The 25,251-nt window shown below is 36.3% G+C and overlaps 2 protein-coding genes across 4 annotated transcripts in view; one reads left to right on the top strand and one right to left on the bottom strand.

Moving 5' to 3' along the window:
- Positions 1–11,661, bottom strand: part of Ets97D (DNA-binding protein Ets97D) — a 126,641-nt gene extending 114,980 nt beyond the window's left edge. The window contains exons 1-2 of the mRNA XM_089593798.1: positions 11,046–11,661; positions 10,830–10,977 (exon numbers count right to left, since the gene is read on the bottom strand). Of these exons, the coding sequence (XP_089449924.1) occupies positions 10,830–10,977; positions 11,046–11,228 (331 nt within the window). The 5' untranslated portion in view covers positions 11,229–11,661. The remainder of the gene's footprint in view (positions 1–10,829; positions 10,978–11,045) is intronic.
- The window catches only part of vnc (GNAT family N-acetyltransferase vnc), an 88,627-nt gene continuing 73,203 nt past the window's right edge, over positions 9,828–25,251 (top strand). Inside the window, exon 1 of one of the 3 annotated variants that reach the window (XM_089593799.1) lies at positions 9,828–9,941. In XM_089593799.1, coding sequence (XP_089449925.1) covers positions 9,888–9,941 — 54 coding nt within the window. In that variant the 5' untranslated portion in view covers positions 9,828–9,887. Of the gene's footprint in view, positions 9,942–14,479; positions 14,653–14,905; positions 14,951–25,251 lie in introns of those variants that run through there. The other 2 variants (XM_014356218.2, XM_089593800.1) reach the window with 2 other exon arrangements.

Genomic DNA, 25,251 nt, shown 5'->3' with positions numbered 1-25,251 from the left:
AATCTTTTAAATGATATTTTCACCATACTGCGCCGAAAAAAGAAATTTTCGTCCCACTTCGCGGAATGAAATTTCCTTCTCACGGCGCAGGATTGGTGAAAAATCGTATAAAACCCACAGGAGAAAACAAAGAATCCCTCAGACCGCATGCTTATCATTTGCCTGCGATCGGAGACATTCTTATTTTTCTCCTTAAGTGAGTAATATACTATTAAAATTTATTTTAAGTTCTAATCTTTTTATATACACTCAGCATGACACGCAAGGAAATATAATTCGCTTTGAGCGCAATTCCGAAACAGTGCCGCCCCATACTGAGAAATTTGGGAACAATTGGTTGTACTAGAAAAGGACAGCACTATATTAAATTGCTTCCTGCTCTACTCGTCAGATGGCCAAGCTGCAAAAATCGCTTCTCCGCAATCGTACTGAAACTAATTCGTATAGTACTATCCTCTTCGAGAACGACCAATCGTTCGATGGTTCCCAAGTTGCTCAGTGGGGGCGCTGTATCAGAACTGCGCTTAAAGCGAAAAGCTCATATCCACTTTTAACCCCAGTACTTGACGAAATTGTTTACAGGATAAACGATGAATTACACAGTACTATAATAGTAAAATAATATATTTATCTGTAGCGCAGAGCGCTCATGTTATCTTACGAGTAAAAATTTCAATAGCTATGTGGTACAGCATAACCATGAAAAACGTGTAGTTTTGTTTTCAAGTTATTCGTGATTATCAGGTACTTGATGGCACATAAGGTAAAAGTACCAATTATGAAACAAATTTTAACATTTTTTTTCTGTATTGTCTTTAACAAAGGGGACATGCTTTAACTCTAGCGATTTTGGTTTTTCTTAAATCGCTCTAACTTAAGTAACTTATTATAATTTTTTTACATTATTTTTATGCAAAATAGACTGTTTTTTTTCTAATAAAATTGAAACATTTAATATGTCTCTATTATGAAAAAACACCGAAAGGCTTGTCCCAGTGTTTCATATTTCATGTCCCAATTATGGAACTTCCTTCATAAAGTAATTTGTGGGTACTACTTTTAAGTTACTTGGAGTACGTTGCTCAAATGATACGATTTCCTTTCGATACAATTGCATTTCATGCCAATTAGTTAGTTGTAATGGAATTGAAGTTCATTTTAAAAGTTCGTTTTATGATACGGTTAACGAAATAAGTAAGGTTATATTTGATTATGTCCCTATTATGAAACCATTATACAGAGAAACTTACTTTACTTTGAATTGAATGTAATAATCGAGCCTCTTCAGTTTAAAAATATTAAAATTAACTATGAATTGCTTAAAAATAATTTTTGGTGATATTAGTTGTAAAAGAGCATGTATAGTTTCATGTTTCGTGAATTGGGACATGTTCCGTCAATTGGTACATTTACCTTAAGCATTCGTAACAATGAAATGACCTGCTCAATAAGTGTAATTAACAGTATTTTGGAACTAAAGTTCCTTTGTAAAACTGAAATCTACGGCCGAGCAGAGCCTGTTCAAGCCCGTAAGAGCAAGTGAGACAGTGACAGGGACGAGCAGAACTGACAGATGAGAACTGACCCTCTCTACTCTCTCTCTCGCTCTTACGAACTTGAATAGCCTCGCTCAGCCGTTGATTTCGGCTTTATAAAGTAACATTTTCCAAAATACTCTTGTTTCTACTTAGTGAATACCTCATTCCATCGTTACAAACGTTTATAAGCCTCGAAATACTTAATAATCACCAAAAACTTGAAAATGAAATCACACTCTTTACATGGTTATACTGTACCCTATCAACTTGTACCACTTAGCTATTGAAACTTGCTTCCAACAGACAGCTCTGTCAGCGGTACCTACTAAGCGTATATTGGTCGACGTGCCATGCAGAGGTATAAGTCACGTTTTCTGCTATAAGAATTATCTGATAACTTAGTGACATAGCTTTTTCTATAGGTCTTGTCAATGTTAATTGAAATTGACAAGCTGAAAAGCTTGTTTTAACGTTGGATGGTAAATTAAATTATTTAAGCGTTGCATCCTCAGAAATTTTAGGAAGCATAAAAAGAGTATATTGTATATTCTATTCCAAATTATTAACTATTGAAAGACTACAGCAATCTATTATTAAGTATGACTTGTGTATAGTAAAGAAGTACGATTAAAATGCTTTAAAATAAAATAGATGTATAACAGTAATCACGTAAATATTACTACTCAGATAGTCCAAAATATCATCTGATTTATAAGAGTATTTAGAATAATTCGATATACAGTTTGTTTGACTAACTGATTGTCACAAAACTGTTTGACAGAAACACTTTAATGTTTAAAACAGATAATATTATAGACTTAGCTCACTTCACAAATTAAAAAAATTTTTCAGGCATTGGAATATTGAAATATTATTAATTTTCAATCATTAACAATAAAATGCGTATAAATGCTTTAATCAAAATTTAACTTGCTCTCAGATACTTGCATCACAAAAAGTTTCTGATGGAAAATCGTCTAGACAACATTTATGCGATATATAGCATACACAAGTTTGTAAAGATAGCAGGGGAATATAAAGATAACAATCAAAAACTGTGCAGTATTCGACACTATTTGTTATCAAATACTGTAGAGCACAGTTTGGTGCGGCATTAACAAGGGCAGAATAATTAAAATAATACCTGTAAGTTGAGACAATTGGCTTGCATTACTGCTCTGACACTCGGAACACAGACATGATTTATTTTTACGATCAAAATAATCATCACTATAGTAACATGTTACTTCATGACCTATGGTAATGTCAAATTTTGTAGTTATCATAATATTTTTGCCCTGCTGACTGACATAAATACTATTGGCTTGGCAACTATGATTAACAAAAGCAGCAGGACCCAAGAAAAGCAGTGGTCTACTAGATATGCAACTTTTGAAAATTGAAAAATCTACTTTTCGCTTGATCAGCTCCTCTTCCTCTTGGATACTCAATTTTGTGCAATAGCCTTTTATGGCTAGTTTTGTATTTTGTTTCAAACTTTTACTAGCAATTATTTGAACGCCTTTGTTATCATCAAGTGGAAATCTATTACATGTTACCAATCGTACTTGATCTCTATTCTTTAATAAGTGAATGTAGAGTTTTAAATGATCTTTAAATGATTTTAAAGATGAAATCTGAAATTTATAAAATAATTCTCCATAGTTTGAATCCAAAGAAATATTAACTATTTTATCACAGATATCATCATCAGTCATCTGATCAAAAGAGTCTAAAACGTTATCTACAGCCAATTTTGTAGGTTCGGTTATTCTAAATTCTTGACTACAAATTTTTCTGGTTGCAAATCCTAAATGTACATCAATCAAAATGTGTTTACACAGATCATCTATTCTCATGTAACACTTAGATGTCATTGTCTTTCTTAATTTTTTAATTTTTGTACTAAAAAAACAATAGAAACATGATCATCACTATATTATATAATAATGTTAAAAATTATTTAATGATTTGGACATAGTATTTATACTACAATAAGCTTACCTTTGCACAGTTACTTGAAAAGTTGTCAGAGTATTTGTGAAGTTACACAAGTTATATCATGCACTACTAGTTTTATGGCATTTTTACAAAAAAGGAAATACTTACACTTAGGCGTACTCACGATCTTCGATACACGCGATTCGTTTTAGCTATTGACGTATATACAACAAGAGCTGAGACCATAGAGATATTGTAGATAGAGTAGGCAAGCCACCGATTCTTCTGTAAGTGGCAGCGTTAACACGATAAAAAGAGATGCAACATCGAGCTACCTTTCTATCTCTCTCTGTGCTCACTGCTGATTGGCTACAGATGTTTTACGTATATGTGGGCATAGGCAATCAGTAGCGACCACAGAGAGAGATAGAAAGGTAGCTCGATGTTGCATCTCTTTTTAACGTGTCAACGCTTGCACTTACAGGCTTGCCTACTCTATCTATAATATCTCTATGGCTGAAACCAGTGGTAAGTCGTGTATAATCAGTCGTGTCGTAAATGTACTATTGAACTAACGCCCATGTATTACGCTAAGATAAACAAACTGAAGACATGAATTGGATTTTTAACGTAAAAATGAGAAATTTATGGCGTAAACCTGAATCCAGAAAGCGCCAGGCTTCGCCACCCCGCCAGTCCTGACGTATAGATGTATTGCATATCCATGAATAGAACTGTGAATACGTGTGTCAACACTGCCGATAACGATGATTACGTTACCGATTGGTAACCAATACTTAGTAACCAATATATACACGTGATAAATGCACTCACACGTATATACGCCAGGTGCGTGACCGGTTCTGCCCTCATTTTGCCCTAAAATATATGCTAAATCTTATGGAATAGAATAGTTCAAGTGGCTCTTATTGGCGTAGCCCCCCTCAGAGTCCATAAACTTCAATGTTAAAGTGACTAGTGGCTCCACCCTCCCCTCACCCCCCATGTACCGAACATATACAATACATACATGAATAAGGACTGGCGAGTCCTTTTAATTAAACTTGACTGATTAGATATACAATAAATGCGCATGACTACATGTTTTTGTGATTTTACCGATGACTAACGTACAACCATAGCGTTTAAATGACAGTTACAAAAAACAGTGCCTTAAAATTTTTTGGCTGTAAATGCTATAGGATCAAAAACCATGTATGTAGTAAAAGAAATTAAGATAAACACATTTTTAAGTTACATTTAATGTAAATATCTGTTTTCAACTCCTAACACATCCAAGCCTAATTAAAATTTACGAATTAATTAAATACTGCTCACTTAAAAAAAAGTTTCCCAAAATACCATGTAGCATTTCGGGGAACTTCCCCAAATTGACCAAATCGTTAATGGCACTTCGGGGAATTCCCCATACTGCCGCTTTTTTCCCCAAAGCACCCAATTTGTCGAAATAAGTTCCTCAAAAGTACCAATCCGTATATATATATATATATATATATATATATATATATATACATGCGCACCCTATATGTATACACGTCTATTTGCGGTACACCGTACTTCCACGTGAGGTGATGCGTCGATGTCGCGCAATGCATTAACATGCGTTTTAAATGGGATTGCTTGACGTGACAATATGGATGGGCAAAATATATATCGATGTACCGGAAGTACTGATATTTTTTCACCGATATATCTACACGTTTTGCCGTTACATTTTTCCACCGATATATCGTAGATCGATAGATTTTCAACGGTATCAAAATGACATCACGAACAATATATTTTCGTCCATACAAACATTTAACTGTCAAGATTATTAAAAATAAGAAAAACGGTGGAAAAAATTACGCACTGCAAATATACACAGTGCGTTTTTTATCAGTTAATTATTTTTGTATGTGCTAATACTTGAAATTAAACCCAATTTCCGTGTGCATTTATATACACATCTATCGATGTATCGGAATATCAGTGTACTATTCCGATAACATCGATATGCTTCAGATATATCATTAATACATGGATATATTTTTTGAGTTTGCTCAAAGTAACTCATTGTACACTACACTTACACTGCCATCTATGCAACTCAACTACTCTATGTCTTTAAACGAATTTCGATACTTTCGACTGTATATGTGATAGTCTCCCAGTGTCCGGACACCGTTGAGACTATCATTTTTGTCAATACACTGACACTGCCATCTATGAATCTTGGGTGCTCCAACTATCTAAACAAATTTCGATACTATCGACTATATACGCGATACTCTTGCAGTGCCGACTCATCATTGAGACTATCAATTGTGTCGAGTCACTGTTGCGTCGTGTCGCGATACTCTCGCAGTGTCGAGACACTATTGACACTATCGTTTTTGTCGAGTCACTGTTGCGTCGTGTCGCGATACTCTTGCAGTGTCGAGACACTATTGACACTATCGTTTTTGTCGCGTAGCTGTTGAGTCGTATCGCGATACTCTCGCAGTGTCGAGACACTATTGACACTATCTTTTTTGTCGCGTAGCTGTTGAGTCGTGTCGCGACAATTCAACGTCGGTACCTTGGGCTACATGATGGCTCTGTCGGTAGCGTGTCTACCTACAGATCTTGATGCCCGGGGTTCAAATCCCACTCTGGACAAAAATTTCATCAATGAATGAGGTTTTTTTCTGGATGGGATTTGTACTCCAATAAACCTACCGATCTATCTACCGTTTCCCCCTACTGTTATTAAGCCCAACGTATGGCTAAATACACTTTATAGTGTCAAAATAGCCATGTCTGAGCCCTTAAGGGGCGATGATGAATATAATAAAAAAAAAAAAAAAAAAAAAAGCACCTATATATATGTATACTTAAATACAAAGGTTAATGTTCACTAAATTCTCGAAGACGCTCCTAGCTGTCTAAATCACCAAATGCAGGAAGGCCGAGAATTCTTCTGTACCGACGTTGAATTGTCGCGACACGACTCAACAGCTACGCGACAAAAACGATAGTGTCAATAGTGTCTCGACACTGCGAGAGTATCGCGACACGACTCAACAGCTACGCGACAAAAACGATAGTGTCAATAGTGTCTCGACACTGCAAGAGTATCGCGACACGACGCAACAGTGACTCGACAAAAACGATAGTGTCAATAGTGTCTCGACACTGCGGGAGTATCGCGACACGACGCAACAGTGACTCGACACAATTGATAGTCTCAATGATGAGTCGGCACTGCAAGAGTATCGCGTATATAGTCGATAGTATCGAAATTTGTTTAGATAGTTGGAGCACCCAAGATTCATAGATGGCAGTGTCAGTGTATTGACAAAAATGATAGTCTCAACGGTGTCCGGACACTGGGAGACTATCATATATACAGTCGAAAGTATCGAAATTCGTTTAAAGACATAGAGTAGTTGAGTTGCATAGATGGCAGTGTAAGTGTAGTGTACAATGAGTTACTTTGAGCAAACTCAAAAAATATATCCATGTATTAATGATATATCTGAAGCATATCGATGTTATCGGAATAGTACACCGATATTCCGATACATCGATAGATGTGTATATAAATGCACACGGAAATTGGGTTTAATTTCAAGTATTAGCACATACAAAAATAATTAACTGATAAAAAACGCACTGTGTATATTTGCAGTGCGTAATTTTTTCCACCGTTTTTCTTGTTTTTAATAATCTTGACAGTTAAATGTTTGTATGGACGAAAATATGTTGTTCGTGATGTCATTTTGATACCGTTGAAAATCTATCGATCTACGATATATCGGTGGAAAAATGTAACGGCAAAACGTGTAGATATATCGGTGAAAAAATATCAGTACTTCCGGTACATCGATATATATTTTGCCCATCCATATTGTCACGTCAAGCAATCCCATTTAAAACGCACGTTAATGCATCGCGCGACATCGACGCATCACCTCACGTGGAAGTACGGTGTACCGCAAATAGACGTGTATACATATAGGGTGCGCATGTATATATATATATATAGTGATTTAAACTAAGCTCAAGCGCCAATTACCAATGTAGTTTTACGTGAGGTGCTGAATTTTGGAATCTGCGAGACTCCGCGAGAGTAGGCTCTCCGACGTCAGCGCCACGCCTCCTTCTATCCATGTACATTGTGGTAAACATTTGAAACTCCAATATTAGGATTTTGAGTTCCAAATAACTCAATAACCCGATCCCAATACAAACGAATACATGTAGACATTGTATATATGCTTACACTTGAAGACGCCACGTTCTCGTAGGCACGATCGCGCCATCTGGGGGATAAGCTTGTGTGGCATAACCTAATACGTCCAGTGTAAGTCCAAAGACTGCATTCCGTAACTTCGTGCACCAGCTAGCCTAGCGCTAGACTATAGACTAGCTAGCTTTGATAGAACGTTACCATTCACTTTAGCATTGTAACATGACGTCAAGTTTAGTTTGTCTAGTCAAGCTAGGGCAAATGTAAGCTAGACACGTTACAAAATACCACCCCGGGGGTAACTTCATGCAATAGCTAGCTAGTTGCTGACACTTGCGCTAACTGGAGTCTACTGTAGTAAGCGTAAATGTAAGCTGGACAAGTTACGGAATACGAACCCAGTCACATGATGCTCAATAGAGTGATGCAGGATGGAATTTCTCCATAAGCTGCCGTGTGAAGTCTATCCTGCTGTGCAAAAGGTCTATCCTGTAGTAACGGTGGTATTGCGGTACCCAAGATTGCGTTTGATTTACATCAGTCGGTTGCGTATCAGTCACGTATCGATTGCTGATCGGATATAGTCTGGTATATTCATGTACAAGTACCAGTATTATTTGTAGATATACTGTACTTGGGAGTAACTAACCGATAAGAGATCAATACGCGATCGCCCGATGTGAATCGAACGCACCCTTAAGTATCTGGGTTTTGCTGCGGTCGCAGCACCAACCATGAATCTTGACGTCACGTCCAAACAGATATCTAAATGTTAACGTGACGTCAGGTTTTTGTGTTGAAGTTGAGACCAGAGCTAAAATCATATATTTAAGATACCCAAAACCACTCAAGGAGCCTTGTCACACGTTTCGATATATCGAAAAAACTAAAAAATTGTGCGATATTCCCTAAGACTGTGCTTGCGATTTTAGTTTTTTTATGTTAAGCCGCATGCGTGGTCTATGGGATATCGCAAAAAAACTATTTTTTTCGATATATCGAAACTTGTCACAAGAGGCTCTACCAACTTAAACGATATATCGCGATATCACAAACTTCTCTTGAAAGTCTTCGAATAAAAAAGGTTTGAGAAAATTGAGAAAACTAAAGAAATTTTAGAGAGGAATTTTGCAATATGACAATACATCGTTTACTATTGTAGAGCCCCAGGATAGACTAAGCATAGCAGCTTATAGAGAAAATTATGTCCTGCAGCTCTACCCTGCATCTATGGGGCTACCACAACATAACGATTCCAAATTTAAATTGGCATATACATGATATGCAAAGACGTAAGAATAGCACTGTTTAGTACATCTATATACACGTTCATACACAAGCACTATGCACTTACGTTTTCACAGATAGTGTGAAAACGGTGCATGCGGTGGAGGTTAGGTCACTCCGTCACCCTGTATGTCTCTAATACTAACAAGGAATTAATAAAAAAAATTATTTTGAATTGATTGTCCTAAATGGTTTTTGCTGATTCTTTTAGAAAACTAAATTACGAACATAATAATAACAGTAATTTAGTACAAGTAGCGGTTACAATTGTCAATCGAAAAAAATGGCCGTACAAGAATTTTCAAATACCAGTTCGACACGGCAATGTTTAGTATACATGATTATAATACTGTGCATTTGAAATGAGATTTTTTTCATAGCTTTACTCCAAGAAGTTTCGTCATTATTAATTAATAAAGTTGGGCTGCCGGTAGTGCCTCATACTTCCCCACATACATACGTATCAACCAATGCTTTTCTTACGTCCCTGTGCTTTTGATCGCGATACTTCGGTACAGCCCGATATTACTCGATGCAGCTCTTTGATTGGTCAGTTATTCTGAACTAAGTATTCCATCGAATATCACTGGAACTAACCAATTAGAGCGCTATTTTCGAGATTTATAGAATAGTATCAGGCTGTATCGAAATATCGCGATCAGATCCCCCAACAGGGGATCAATCGGTGAATTCGATAAATCGGAAAGTGTATTGGTCTTGTTACGTCATTTACTTTTTAAATATGGGATAAAAGGTTAAGTTGACGCCACGTTACTTTGACTTATCTCGTCGAAGTCGACGATTATCGGATTCCCCGATTGAACTACTGAGTTTCTGAGTGTATTGTGACCGGTCACCGTTTGCGATCAACTCTCAAAAAGCCATTAATGTCGATTCCTGGCGAGCGCGCTACAATTTACTTAACTAGTGGAGCCCGTAAGGTAAGACGCATACCTACACCGAATGCCCTCAAACTAGTAGGAAATAGATCGCACACTTTAACATTTTTTTTTTCTGTTACGTGTCTTAACAATCAAATCAAGTTTAAATTCAGCCCGAGTTTTAAGATAATGCATGCCTAGTGGTAAGATACTTTTGAACAAATATTTAATATTACACCCGAATGGCCCCAGTCGAATCCTTTTGCCGGTGTCGAAGTATTTTTTGCACGTCTACACACCCTTTTCACAGCAACGATGGGACATGTGACGTTAAATCACCAAATTTAAGATTTTGCTTTTTATGAAACGTCGTAAATATAATATTTGACCTGATGCCAATTATATTTACGACATGGCTCAAGTTACACGCTCAGCCCTGACACTAGTTTTATACTAAATCTACCACTGTGAACGCAGCCTCTAAACCTCGTATAAAATGTTTTCACATAAAAAAAAAATCCTTTCATTAAACTTGACAATAGCTGGGGTGTGTTTGAGACAATCACTGCGCACTGTTAAGTATTAGTGGCCGAGTCGTCTGAGAGGAACTTCGCAAGGGGCCCGCACAAAAACTCACACACTGTAACACGGTTAGGGCAAAGACTTGATAAAAAACATGGTCTCTGAAATAGAAAAGGCCAAAAACAGGTTAAGGATTAAAGTACCAAACCATTTATATCATGTCACATTTTTCAATTATTAATGTGTCATAATAAAACACTGCAACTGTTACAGTCCAGATTATTTTCAACGTCTAATTGAGTAACTGTGATCCAAGGAAACATATCACTCAAGCAGTATGTTACACATGACATTTGTGTTTTAGGCTTTTGCTTGTTTACATTATTACATAAATGTATGTGAGGACAATAAGAAAAAAGAACTTACTATTTTCTGAAATATCAATGTTATTTTCAGCTAGTTTTAAAACATCAACAATATTGATCTGCTTTTCGCTATGTTTCATTTGGATATGTATTTGAACCAATCCTTTTCCTTCGATACACTGGTCAACCAAATTTTTATGATTTTCTAACTAAAATCAGTATTTACAATTATGAAATAATTGTTTCTAAAAAATAGAATACTATCTTAAAGTAGTACCATAACAGAATTTTGTAGCAAAAACGAATAATCTAATAACTTGAATCCGCATTTTTGCTCTATAAGACTTTTCAATGTTGACAAAGGCTCTGTTATCTCCATACGCAATATATAAACATCATTCTGATTATCATCATGAGTTAGAATACTCTTACATGGAAAATCATGTTTTAAATGATGCATCGCACTTTTGACTTATGAACATGAAATACATGCATTTTATTTTTGTCCCAAATTTGTAGTACATCCCTTAACTTCTAGAAAATGCGAAACTTGTTCATAACTCATTGTATAGTAAACAATAAATCAACAGAGTAAAGGATCTTATTTCATATCCTGTGATATAAATACACAATACTGAATTATGTTGGTACAACAAGACGGACGTTTTCTATAGTAGAAGCGGAACGCGTAACACACAGTGCACATACCACGTATCAAAACAAATTCGACGAAAAAATGATATAACTCTAATTTTTTATTATTATTCAAGTTTTCAGACGTCTAAGTATACTCATAGCTATAATGGGGATATTTCTTTCGTAATGTTGACGTTGGCACATAGATATTTTTTACTGTTTTCACTCCTATGCCATCTGATATTTCGGAGTTTGTTGACATGCGGAACCCACCGACAGTTAGTACAGGTTGACGCTAGCGCCGCCCGACCATGCGGCGTTACCACGACCTACGTAACTTAACTGCTGGCAGCATTTGCGGAATACACCCATAAACTGTATTTCATAATAGGCTTCTGTCGTGACGTGCCTTGTCTATTCCTCTTCATAGACATAAGAAAAATAGACTGCTCGTTCTTGCGACGGCGCTCGGCGCTTAAGCACCAGTAGAAAGAGATACAACATACAACATCGAACGTGGAATTCTGTCGCTCTTGCACATTGCTAAAGGTGGGGGTCAGTAAACTAAGGCCCGCTGATGCCCGATCGAAAAGCTTAGCAGGGGTCTATAGCTTGTGCCTACCTATAGGCAGCCTAGCTAGCCAAGCTAGGTCCTAGCAAGGCTAAAGTATAGAGGCAGATAGCGTAACGTAACGCGGCTTAGCTTGGCCCTACCTATAGGCAACTTCTATAGAGTATATTTTCTGCATACCCCCACCTAAAATGCTTTAAGTATATGTTCTGCTCTGCTCCTTAACCTCGCTTACAGGTGTGCGTAATGTACTGTACTTCAAGAAATGAATTCTAAGACTAGGAGAATATAAAAAAGTAAAATGTCTTACGACAATGGTAACTTTTTTATTAAAAAAACAAGTTATTTTTACAATGAAAAAAAATTCAGTAGGGAAAAAATAGTGTCAATTTAATAAGACTGTGAAAATATTTTAAATGTTTTAGTTCTCAGCATATATATTTCAACCCAATAACTCAATAACCCATAGTAATTTGCACGAATATTGGTGCCACGTATTTCTTTTTCTTCCTCCTTTGCAATTGCACGTTTTGAAGCACAATATCTCTTGACCCTGTCTTTACTTAATGACAACGATCATTTCACTGTCTCACTCATTTTACAAAAAAAATTAAAAAACAAGAAATAAAGAAAAAAAAAAAAAAATAAATAAAAAAAAAAAACCAAACCAGGGGGGATAAATGGGTCATGGGACCCACGGTAAGAACGAAGTTTTTTAAACATGAGATGAGTATGGACACAATTTCTTAGGTAACAAGGGGGTCGCCAGACCCACAGAAAGAACAAAGCTCTGTCAACGTTAGTACTGCATTCATGTTGTTTGCTAAAACAAAAACTTGAAAAACGAATAAGAAAAAAAAAAAAATATATTTTACTACTCACGATGGTTGAACTTCGTGAGAACGTCGTGCATAAATACAGTACTCACGAAGTTCAACCATCGTGAGGAGTAAAATATTTTTTTTTTTTTTTTCTTATTCGTTTTTCAAGTTTTTGTTTTAGTAAACAACATGAATGCAGTACTAACGTTTACAGAGCTTCGTTCTTCCTGTGGGTCTGGCGACCCCCTTGTTACCTAAGAAATTGTGTCCATACATATCTCATGTTTAAAGAACTTCGTTCTTACCGTGGGTCCCATGACCCATTTATCCCCCCTGGTTTGGTTTTTTTTTTTTGTTTTTTTTTTATTTTTTTTTTTCTTTATTTCTTGTTTCATTTTTTTATATTTCTTGTTTTTTTTTCATGTTTTATTTTATCACATTTTTTTTTCATTTTTTTTTTTATTTCTTGTTTTATTTTCTTTCATATTTCATTTAATTACATTTTTTTTCATTTTTTTGTATTTCCTTTATTTAATTTCTTTCTTATTTTCATATTTAATCTTTTTTTTTCATTCCCTTTTTTTTTTTTTTATAAATCATTCCTTTTTTTTCATATTTAATTTCATTACTTTTTTTTTCATTCTTTTGTATTTCCTTTATTTAAATAATTTATTTGTTTATAAAATAATTATATTTATAACAGTAATTAGTAGCATTACTGTAATGCCAAAAAAAACCTCAGGTTTAATAAAAATCGGTCGGTATTTTATGCATCAAATGCATAAAATACAAATATTTAATGCTTAATAACGCGCCTTATTATGTTTAATCTACATAATCATATTTATGCTAATTAAATTTTTTTTTTTTTTTTTTTTTTTTTTTTTTTTTTAAGATGTATTATTTAGAAAAAAAAATACACAATTTATAAAACAAATACATAATTAAATGTATTATCAGTGAATACATTTAAAAATGGAATGTTATAGTTACGAACCACAGCATGAGTACAAGAAACCACGTTTCTATAGTCGGCAGCGCTCGTAGCAGAGTGGGTAAGGTACTGGACTCACATGCAACGGGTCGGGGGTTCAAATCTCCTTATTGGAAAGTGTTTTTTTTTTTTTTTTTTTTTTAGAATTGTAAAAGAATAAAATTCAAAGTGACATAAAAGTTATTGTAGGAAAATAAAATTGTAATTAGTTTGAAAAATAATTGCTTGGGAGTGTAAACAGGGAATGGTGGGTAAAGGTGTGCAGAAGAGTAACACGGCACGGTTGGCAGATATATATATAGTGGCGAGAGGGGAAGTGTATGGAGAACAGTCGGTGAGGGGAACGGGGTAAGGGGGGAAACTTGAAAGGAAGAGACTTTGGGTGAAACCACTTTCGTTTTCAAAAAAAAAAAATCTGTCGGTTTTAAAATTCCAGCCCCCCGAGTAACATAACTTTAACATGTCAGTTAATTATCTTACATATACTGCTCCGAAATGGCTGTCATTACCTCTAACTACCGAGGCAGCCTAGTTAAAATTTCCGACCGGGTGCAACCTTCCCGCTGTTGGCAACGTGCGAGAGAGACAGGTGTACACTTTCAATATGGTGTCTTTTTCTACTTGTGCTTCAGCGCCGTACATTAGAACGAGCTGTCTATTTTTTTCATATGTCTATGTCCGGGATACATTTTAATGAATTAGACTAATTCGAGCCATCCACCGACTGACTGACTAGAAAATAACTTAACCTTTAGTTAAAAACGTTAGAATTCTTTGGTTGTTGTAATATGTGGTAATCTGGTAATGTAATACTGACACAGTGACGGAGAATTTTGTCAATACCTGACGTTATTGGATGAGTGTAAGTGGGATAAACTGTTGAAAAATTTATCCACAAATTTTTAATATTCCTTAATTACTATGTATCAATTCCCTATCTAGTCACTATTAATGTACAAAAAAATTTGTGAAGACTCACGTACATGTGAGTTTACAGTTTAGATCTACTATTTTTAACATCGTTTTACTAAATGCAGTAATACTAACTGATTGATTTAGCAGTTAGCAATGGGCAGTTGTACTGTATATGATCACATAATATTCTGTTATGCATCATCTACAAAAAATAATTGTTTCTCTTGGTGCTAATTTGCTCTACAGTAAGCTATACAACTTTTTTCTTACTAAGTTGGGTGTATTATTACTATAGTATGCGTTAGATGTTCTTCGGCAATTTGAGAGCAATGTTATTAGAGTTTAAAAAAGTTAAGTTAATGAGCTATATGTTTATGACTAATAAAATTTACTTTATTTAATACATACAACGTTCTAGAAATCTAATTGTGTATGTGTCTAAAAATTTGCACCTAAGTTGGTTAACTTTTATTATACATGTTAAATTGTACTTGGTGGACAATGACATTTTACATTTGATGAAACACAGAGCAGCCACTGGAATATAAAAAATGTCTTATAGATTTATCATGATGTGCTGAACTTCATAAGTGCTTATACTCAATTATAATTTGCACGTTATTTAAACTAGAAAGTTTGTGTATGTTTACTTGAATTAATTAATGTGTTATTTGATCAAATATAAGTTTAGGAACTAATGCATGTGCTAATTTAAGACATTCAAATTGCAAGAATTCATACAGCTTTACAGTCCAGGCGATCAGTAGCACCATTTGATTTTTTTAATGTAAAAAACTTTAAGAAATCTGAGTGGTGATACGTTTGGACCATCAAGCTGAACATGTGCGAAATACCTTGATAATAATTGGTCCTACTTTAGATTTGGTATACTTCTCTATATTACAAGATTTATTTTTAGTCTTAACATTGTAATTTGTGAATAAATTTGCAACTAAAACTCCAGTAAGGATCCAAAAGTTCTATTGAAACATAGGACTATTCAATCGTTAGCACTTGCCAAATGTTTGTTTAAAAAACATTTATAGCACTTAAAGTGCGGGCACATGGAACTGCGTTAAGCGTAAAGCGTATCGTGTAAAATAACAGGATCAGGGAAAGACAGGTAAGGTACGCTCTACGCGAAAAAATTCTTCATTGTGCACATGGGAGTCAACACGCGTGTAAGTGTTTTTCGCGTAAGTCACTCATGGAAAAATAAAGTTACGTGCGTATTTTTTTACCTATGTGCACGATAGTAAATTTTTTTGCGTGAAGCGTATATAAAGTCCGCAATCTGTGAATACAGTCAGCAGCTAATTTCAACAATAGCAATTGAAGTGTCAATTGTATAATTAATTGAATTTTTAACTTTGATAAAAAACCAAATCGTAAGAACTTTAGGTAACTTGTGGAAAGTCTATACGACCTAATATGCAATGACCCAATATCGCAAAGAAAAAGTGAGAAGTGTTATGAAGCTGTATAAATTGCGTTTACGGCTCTCAAATAAAAGTTTAAAAAAAGGAGTATGTGGGCAGTTACAAATACATGAAATTTTTTTATTTGACATGTATAGTATTGAGAATTTCAGGTTTTATGCTTTTTCGTGACCATGAACTGGCTTATACCTAACTTTCCTTACTTTTACGCGATACGCTTGACGTGGTTCTATGTGCCCGCAGCCTTACAGTCCTACTTAAGCTCTTGGTGAATATACTAGTCTTATAAACAGCGTTTTCGACTTCCACAACTTATGATTGATGGGATCAGAAAAAAATTAGATTTTCTATTGATTTTTATTATAAAAATTGGCGAGTGTGTATTTTATGACTCCTTGTGAAAAGTTAGCTTCAGAATCCGCAAAAAATGTTGCCAACATAACATGGTAATTAGTTATTTACATTCAAATTTCCCGTGGTAGTGATTTCGGTTTTTCCGTGCAATTTTATGTTGGCAGCACTGCGAGTTCAACTTCTCAGGAGGGGTCGTAAACTAAACTGTTACTAAAAAATTTTGCAACTTAATTTTTTCTACGTTCATAAAATACTTCAGAACTTTAGAGGGGCTAGGGTCACAGTTTGAAAAAAATTTAATTTGGATGGCGACATACAGGCTCTTATGAGTATACCATCACGAAACGTGCTTTTTCAATGATAACTTTGATAGTTGTCTACGGAAGCTAACCCTGCGCACAAATGGATCTCGGAAGCGACCTTGAAAACCCCTGGAGAAATGATTTCAGAGGCTAAATTATGGATTTTTTAATGATTACTGCAACTGGGGTTGATTTCAAGAGGTTGAAACTATCCATGCTTGCAATTAGACCTCCGATTCGTAATCAGTGACCTCAAAAATCCTCGACAGAAGATTTCTGAGGTGAAATAATACATTTTCACACCAAATTTTGGTACTGCAATACATGGGGAGGCTTTAGATGGGCAAATTTACCCTAAATTATTTATATATCGAAGTTGTGCATAGTTTTGGGGTGATTACTGTTTTCAAACGTCTACAGAATGTGGGAAAAGAAGAATTTTTTAACACTCGGTACGATTCAATCAGTTTCCAACAATTTTCAGTTTAGTCCGGCTTTTTCACCTTAGAAAATCAGTATTCAAAATTTTCAGTGGAGCGAAAAACAGTGTCCTTGAATACTTGCACACAATTTTTCCTCATTTCTGAGGGTATATAAAATGAGGACAAAATTGGTTCAAGTGTATGCCTCGAAAAATTTTTTTTTTTTCTTTTTTTTGAACGTGTAGATCTAAATTAGTAATGGATTTCCTCATGTGTATAATATTCCTCATGTGCTCGTTATTTTTCGATTTAGATTCTTCAATCATGTACCCGTTAAAGTCTTTTTGTCACATTTCAGGACTACAGTGCATACCCTAAAAATTCAGTCATAGTGAAATTTACAAGTGCTGCCAGAAACAAAATATTTTGGAATATACATAGTATATGATATAAATTCTTCGACTCGTTGGTTTGGATCGCTCTTTACTTATTTTAAACGTTAGTGATACAAGTCGGCAGATCTTCCATGGCAGATATTGGTAGAGTCAGCAGAGTAACGTGGAGGTTCGGTTCGGAAGTTTTCCAACGGAAGTGCAAGATCAGGAGCAGCATACGTTGGGTGCCGTCGATAGAGTGTGTGTTCTGCCTGCCACGGCAGTGGTCGAGCCAGCCGCAGCTCTCTCAGGATTGGCAGATGCTTCTCGTCGAAGGCAAGCGCAGAATGCTGAAGACGACCAGCAACTTAAAGGACGTCATTGAAAACAATATGGTCTAAGGGCAGCTGTGGATTTTTTGCAGGAATACAGCCGTCCTTCCTTTAAGCTTGGAAGCTCTAGCGCGAAGAATTATAGCTGGCTGAGGTGGACACAGGCAAGGTAGGCATCGCGCAGTGCGATCGTTGTCAGAGGAGCGAAAGGCTGGAGAGTGGGATCTCGACGCAGCCGAGGCAGCTGACGATAGATCAAGCGAGGCAGTCGAGCAAGGAAGCGAAAGAGAAGGCCGAGATCCGAAAACTTCTTAACAATATTTGGCGTAGTGTGTTGAACAACGCAACAAAATTGTAGGGTGCCGTCGGTGGCTAGGTTGCCCCAGCTTCGGAGCTTTATGTTCTCGGCTGGACACGAATCAAGAAGGCCTGTGGTCTAGGAGGGGCCTTCTTACCAAGTACGCACCTGCTGAAGCGTAAAGATCCGTGCCACTGGGACGTCACATCCGCTGGATTTAGGCTAGACGGTGGAAAAATTTGAGTGAATTTTTCGGACGCAATAAATTTTATTATTGGAATCGCTTAGTTTTGGGGTGTAGTTAAACCCCCTAAATTTACGCCAAAATTGTTAATGTGCTTCATTTTATCATTAAGAATAAGTGACGAAAAAAGAGCTTTTTTCTCTTTTCTCTTTAATATCTCCGTTTTTTTTAATTTTTAGTAGTACAGCAAATGCATTAGGAAGTTATTCCTTGTATATTTTTTTTACAAATTAAGCACTGATAGAGGTCGATAACTGCAATTGTTAACCTGCAAACAGCTCCAGAAGTGAAAAAAACCTTTTTTTTCACTAGTTTATTTACTAAAAAATGGCTGCACATGGATGATTGAAAATTCTTTAAACTAATGCTCATTTTGACTTCAACATGTATATATAATTGTAGTATCATTGGTCAATTACTTTTCTAATTATTAACGATAGCATTTTTTTTCTTCTTTAATAACGAATCGAATTTTTCCATAAACGGGTTTCACCGGTCAGACCAAGCCAGAAAAATCATAAAACTATTCATCTTCAGTATCCCGTTGAAATACTAATTGAAAATTAATTTTTACAGATTTTAATGGTTTTTTTTAGTAATGCTAGTTTTCGATGGATAAATAAAAATATTTAACTCTTTTTAAAATCCATAATGATGATTCTCGTCAGCACAGCTGTTAATCTAGTATATTTTTTTTTTTTTTTTTGAAGTTGTCCTAGTATGCATGTACTACGAACGTAATGTAGGTTGCACAACACCGACTTCCATAAAACACCAATGTGGTTTGCAATCTACAACGCAAGTACACTGAATGTGTTTTAATATATTGTCCGGTACAAGTTTAGACGAACGGAGTCAGTAAAGCACGGTCTAGGAGTCGCTTCAGACGTGACAGTGCTCGACGCTCTCAGCGTATTCCTTATCACCCATGCGTAGCAGCCTCGCTGCGAGCAGTGTTACTCGTACATCCAATTTAGGGATCGTTATGCGTGTGGAACTAGTGGCATCTGGCTGCAAACTCATGATGGGGGTCAACTTGATCCTGGACATCATAATACGCATGCAGACACCATAGGCTGGTCCGTCAGTGCCTGAGTACATGACAGCGATCATCGTGCGTTGGCTCGCGCTTACAAATGCATAGAGTTGTAAACTAGTGGAGGAGCTGTAGCTAATCCAGCGAGGAATGGCAATGCTGGAGACAATTGGTAGTTGAGTCAAAAATTCGCTCCAACGTTGGGCCATGGTCGCAAGCACGGTTTCATCCCATTCGAGTCGCACTCGCCAGAGAGCCTCAATGATAATTTTTACAGTTAAGACGACGGGTGCGATCCATCCAGAGGAATGAAAAAGTCCGGTTAAAGCTGCGAGCATCACGCGCTGTTTTGGCTGTGGCTCTAGGGTAGGTGGCGTAAGGTAGAAGCGATCGTTAATCGTGTCCCAGCTTACGCCGAGTTCGCTGACAAAACCGTCTACGCTGAGCCACCTCTCAGTCGGGCACCTGGAGAGAGGTCACACAACAGCTTCGGATCATTAGACATCCTCTTCCTCAGAAGGAAGCTTCCAGCTTGCTAAAAGCTGATCAGCTGGTCATGGAAAATTTGAGCCGTCTCACGTTGTCAGAATCAGAGAGAATATCATCGACGTATAAATCTTGGTTGACGATAAGCACAGTCTCGGGCCAAGCATGGCTTTTCTCCTAGCATAGCTGTAAAATAGGAGAGATAGGAAGCACTATTTTTACAATAGGTCTCAGTGAGCAACTAATAGTGCTTTGGTGGGCTGGACTTATCAGTGCTCCATAGCATACGCTGGATTTGAAGCTAGTGAGCTTGAAACTTTGGTCCGGCGTAAAGGAGATTGTTAAGGCTATAGCTAGTGTAGGTCGAGATGCGTTAAATATGATGCGCTTTTTCTTCCGGTGATCGACAGTTTGCCAGATCCTGAGCCAGATCCCATGGTGCGGGATATAGTGCACGGGGCCCGACGACTCGCAGAGCTTCGCGTCAGTCAGTAACCGCATGTGCCCGCACTTGAGATACTTATCCACGAAGCATGCATATTCGATGGCCATCTCCGGATCACTCCATAATCAACGCTGTAATGAACGAAGAGATACTATGGAGCTGATTACGCTCTCGCCTAGTCACTGAATCCCGTTGCTCTTGAGCGGGAGGTGGACGACACAGCGCCTATTGGCCGCCTGATGATGATCGGAAAAGATGACCTAGCACTCAATGTCGTCAGAAGGTTGACGAATTTCCGAAGGTACGTCCTCCAATTTCCAAAACCGTTGCATCAGTGCGATTAACTGCTCGTGCCAAAATGGAGTTGAGGTGTCATGCGAGCGGCTTTGAGGACGGGATCGCTTGGCCCGGTGCGTGACCAGCGAGCATCCAGCTGGTAAGCTGTCCGGCGAGATCTCCACGGAATATCTGCCCTGGCTTTAGTAGATGGGGGTACACTTTGTCTCTGAGCTCTAAAGAGGCTGTTGACGTCACCTGGTATTGCAAAGGTCGGGTCCCAGAGGTCTGGTAGATGGCTCCAGAGTTCGATAGCAGCTGGGTGTAACGGTCCGAAGGGGGTACAGAGTCCCATTTAGGGCAAGCAGTGCGCAGTCAGCTGTAACGTTAAGGTTGAGTTTCTGGTCCAGAGCTTGAAACTTGCGATCGTTGCAGTCGACGTGATTAAAATCTCTGAACAAGCGTCCACGAATGCTCTTGCTGTGACAGTTAGCTCCTGGAGGCCGTTGAGCTGAACCTTGGGCGTAGTCAGAACGGCTAGTCATGACGGCAAAGCAGCCGCCGCGTTGATCACGTATATCAAGCTGGCAGTACGTAGTAAAAATGCCCATATTTAAACGTATGGTTAATTTGTTGCTAATTTTTTACGCTGGTAAAAATTTGTTACTATATACAGGACCGAAATACGGTAGGCTAGGATGAATCTGTAAACGGGAAAATTTGTTGCCCGTTTATTGCTGAAAGGTTTCACTATTATATATTTTGTTGCCGATCCTAGAGGGGCCCAAAATCGTAAGGGCCCTTTAACCATCTATTAAACCAGCAGTGCATCTCGCGTACCTCGTGATAGGAACGGGCTGGGATAAATCTGTAAATCGGAAAATTTGTTGCCTGTTTTCTGCTAAAAAGTTTTACTTTTACACACTTTGTTGACAATCCTAGATAAGCTTAAATTTGAGATGGCGTAGGTTTTATGGCAGTTCTAATAGTAGATTTCTTACCTAGTGTAGAAATTACAATTTGCGTGCCCGAAAGGCCCAGTTGTATGTTTATGCCCGAGGTGAGAACGACATTTTTTTTACATCGAGCGTGGAAAGTGCTACTTGGTGGAAAGTGGGCTCACTTGAGCAGAAAGTACGCAACTTGTTAAATATTTAATGGCTTTTACATTTATACATTCAACCTCAGCACGTGCATCAGTGCTGGGAACGTCGTTTGAGTAACAAGTGCTAAGTTGAGCATAATCAGTAATACATATAGACAGACATAGGGAGAGCAGCAACAAACTCAAGAAGGTGATGGAAAAAAAACCTATGCCTCTATAGGATTTCTCCACGGTTGCAGCTTATGTACTTAGAGCATCGATTACTATGAAGTAAGGCTATGTGTTACATACGAGTGTACCATGCCGTTTCGTACGTTCATCCTTAGCTATATTACATGTACACCATGTGTTCGGGACACGGTTCGCTATGGATATAGCTAACATGAGAACGTTCTAGTTTTATGACCGTAATCCATGGTTATAGCATATGTGAACGGAGCATAGATTGCATTGACACATAAATGGCATATAGCTTGATGCCTTCAACTCTAGTGCCCTCTTACCAAGGATTATTTGCACATTCGCCATAAAATATTTATTCAACGTGTTCTTGGATTACATAAAAATTTTTATTTTCTGGCTGGTCCTGACTTTGGTCTCAGTGACAAAGAACAAGTTTTATTGAATTTACAGTTTAAAAAAATTGTTTGTCATAAAAATTTTTAAATAAAATTTTATATACTATTAGTAATCACAAAAATTATGACTCTTTTATTGAAGATGTTAGGTATATCTTCTGAGTCGAAAAAATCTCGAATGTGTGAAAAAAACTCAACTCTTAGTTGTAGGTTTAAAAAACATTTTTTTTTTCTTCAAATAGTAAGTTTATTTCTTAATTTTTAGAAACAGTCCAACAGGGTTTTTGGTTTGGTGTGGTTGTGAAGTCAAGTTCACTGAATAGCATTAACACAATGGTTTTGTTTGATTTAAATAGATAATTAAACGATTTTTTCTCTCTCTTTTACGAATGTAGAATTATTTGATTGATCATCACAAAGAATCCATGACCTCGACGGTAAATAAAACTTTTGTAATGACCAATAACTTCCCTACTTGCTTTTCTGGTTGCAAGTCACCGTCATATGCAAAAATTCTAAGGACAAGCAATTCTTTCTTCGAATCTATTGAATTATCAACTATTTTTAAGAAGCTTGCAAGCAAAATTTTTTAATTCTCTTCATTTTTGTTGCTGATTTCAAATATGACAACCTTAGCTGTGATACAAAACATACATTAGTTATGAGTGTTTTTATTGTTTTAGACTTATAAGTAGCTTTTATAATAACATACCTGTTTCTGCAATCTCGTGCTTCATACTGAGAGTTGACTCACATAACGAACAATCGATCTTGTTCAATAAAGATATAATTTTCAAAATTTTTGAGTTCTCTATCTTTTATAACAATACTTGTGCGATTTAGAACTTTGGGATTCGCACACTTCTCACATGCAGAATTTTCTTTAATACTTGGGTAATTTACAAAATCTGATTTGCAAGCCAAGAGACATGTGTCACACAATTTAGAATGTGAGGACGAGGTGTTTGTGTTTCTTTTGTGCCGTGGATATTCAATAATATTTTAGCTCTTTGTACGTATGTATGCGATCTTTTTACAGCGTACTAAGAATCATTTTGAAAAATTCTTCATCCCAAGTTTGAATCTGAAAAAATTTGATTTTTTTAAAGCACAGTATTCTTAGTTTGTTCTTAAAATGCTTCAGACGTTTTTTAAAATCATTTATCCCATCCCTACCCTTCATGAAGTATGGTAAGATATGGCGGGACCCTAATCTTCCTTCAAATCTTACATGGGATTTTTTAAATACTGTTTTCATACTAAGGATCTAAATTGATACTATTTTAAAATTAAATACATTTTCCTTACCTCGGGCATTTTTAAAAGACTGGTGTGTTTTCGGTACGAAAAGTAGGATTCTACACATAAGCGCCATCGCTTCATGGCTACATTACTTCTTTGGGCTCTGCTTAGCAGATCCCTCACGTCGCACGATAGCCCCAGAGACGATGGCACTTATCCGACAAAAACTAACTACCAATTTTCTTAATTTACAAGATTTTCAGCACGTTAAGTAGATGAATGTTTTTAATTAACATCATGATAAATAGCACAGTAATTTCTAAAATGGTAAAGGTGTTTACATTTTCATGCAATCTTTAAAAATTATTCCAATTTCACCTCAAGTCAATTTTAAAACTTGGTAAACTTACGTTTCGTAAAGGTAAAACGTTTCGAAAATTCGTTAACACAAATTTGACAGCGTTTAAAAGGATTGTTTTACAAAGACAATAAAAATATTTAATGTAGAATTTTATCGTTTAGTAGTAATATAAATGGAATAAGTACTTTATACTTTAAACTGTATTTTAAGATTATTTTTATAGCAATGTTTTTTAAAGATTTTTGTCTGTATATTTTGTAAAGTTATGATTTAAAACGTTTATAATTAGGGTTACACATACGATTTTTATCTTACTTGTAGAGATGAGAATTAAGGTAATTGCAATGTGTAAGTTTAGTTACGCTCTCAGCCAGTTCCAGACAATCACTCATACCTAGTAATATTAATGAAAATATTGTGTCAAAAGCGTATGTGTTCTGCAAGCTTATAGTTTTTCCGTCTAGTCTAAGTGTCGCAAGAGAAAGATCATTTCCGTTTCATTTACTAGAAAAATTCTTATTTTTGTCCATCTGATCGAATCCTTAATATCATCTGGTCTTTTCCTTAAATATTATGCAGGTTTTCTGTATGTTTTTTTTTTTTTTTTTCGATGTTGACTTCCTGCGATTTTTGGGATTTATTTTCTGAGCATTTGAGAAAAACTCGATTTTGTCCATATCCTTTTTCATCTTCTATTTTTTTCAAACAATCGGGAAATAAATGCGCTGCACGGTCGCGAAAAATACAGTTATGTGGACCAGTAGGTAAATCACCATTCGCACATGCAATACATCCCAAAATATCTCCAGCTGTTGTTGGACTCAAAGTTGGGGAGTTTATCTTTGAGGGATCCCCTATGCCCATCTAATCCTCAACTTCTCGTCTAGCTAAACTAGATAAATAAAAATCTACACTTAAATGTTTCGACAAACGGTGAATTTATTAATTACGTTACTACATTGATTTTTGTGTATTTTTTCGACATAAATGGGACACGTGACTGAATTTTTGGTTGATATGCTAGTTTATCACACGGTGCATATTACTTAATCATTATTTTCTTGTACATCAAAAATTTTAGAGGTATCAAGTAAGGTGCGGCCGCGATTGTAATTGATAGCATCCTCAACAAATTCATTCACTTTACACGTACTGCCAAAAGATTTATACTAAAAGCATATTTATAGCTAAAAATATTCCTTTAAACAGGTATCAACTTTAAGTCCTTAAGCAATTTTTCAGAAAATTTTAT

The sequence above is a fragment of the Copidosoma floridanum genome, unplaced genomic scaffold (assembly GCF_036245765.1).
Source record: "Copidosoma floridanum isolate Cflo_tuat_1 unplaced genomic scaffold, Cflo_Japanese_pri ptg000020l, whole genome shotgun sequence".
Lineage (NCBI taxonomy): Eukaryota > Metazoa > Arthropoda > Insecta > Hymenoptera > Encyrtidae > Copidosoma > Copidosoma floridanum.
This window is presented reverse-complemented; position numbering and strand designations above follow the sequence as displayed.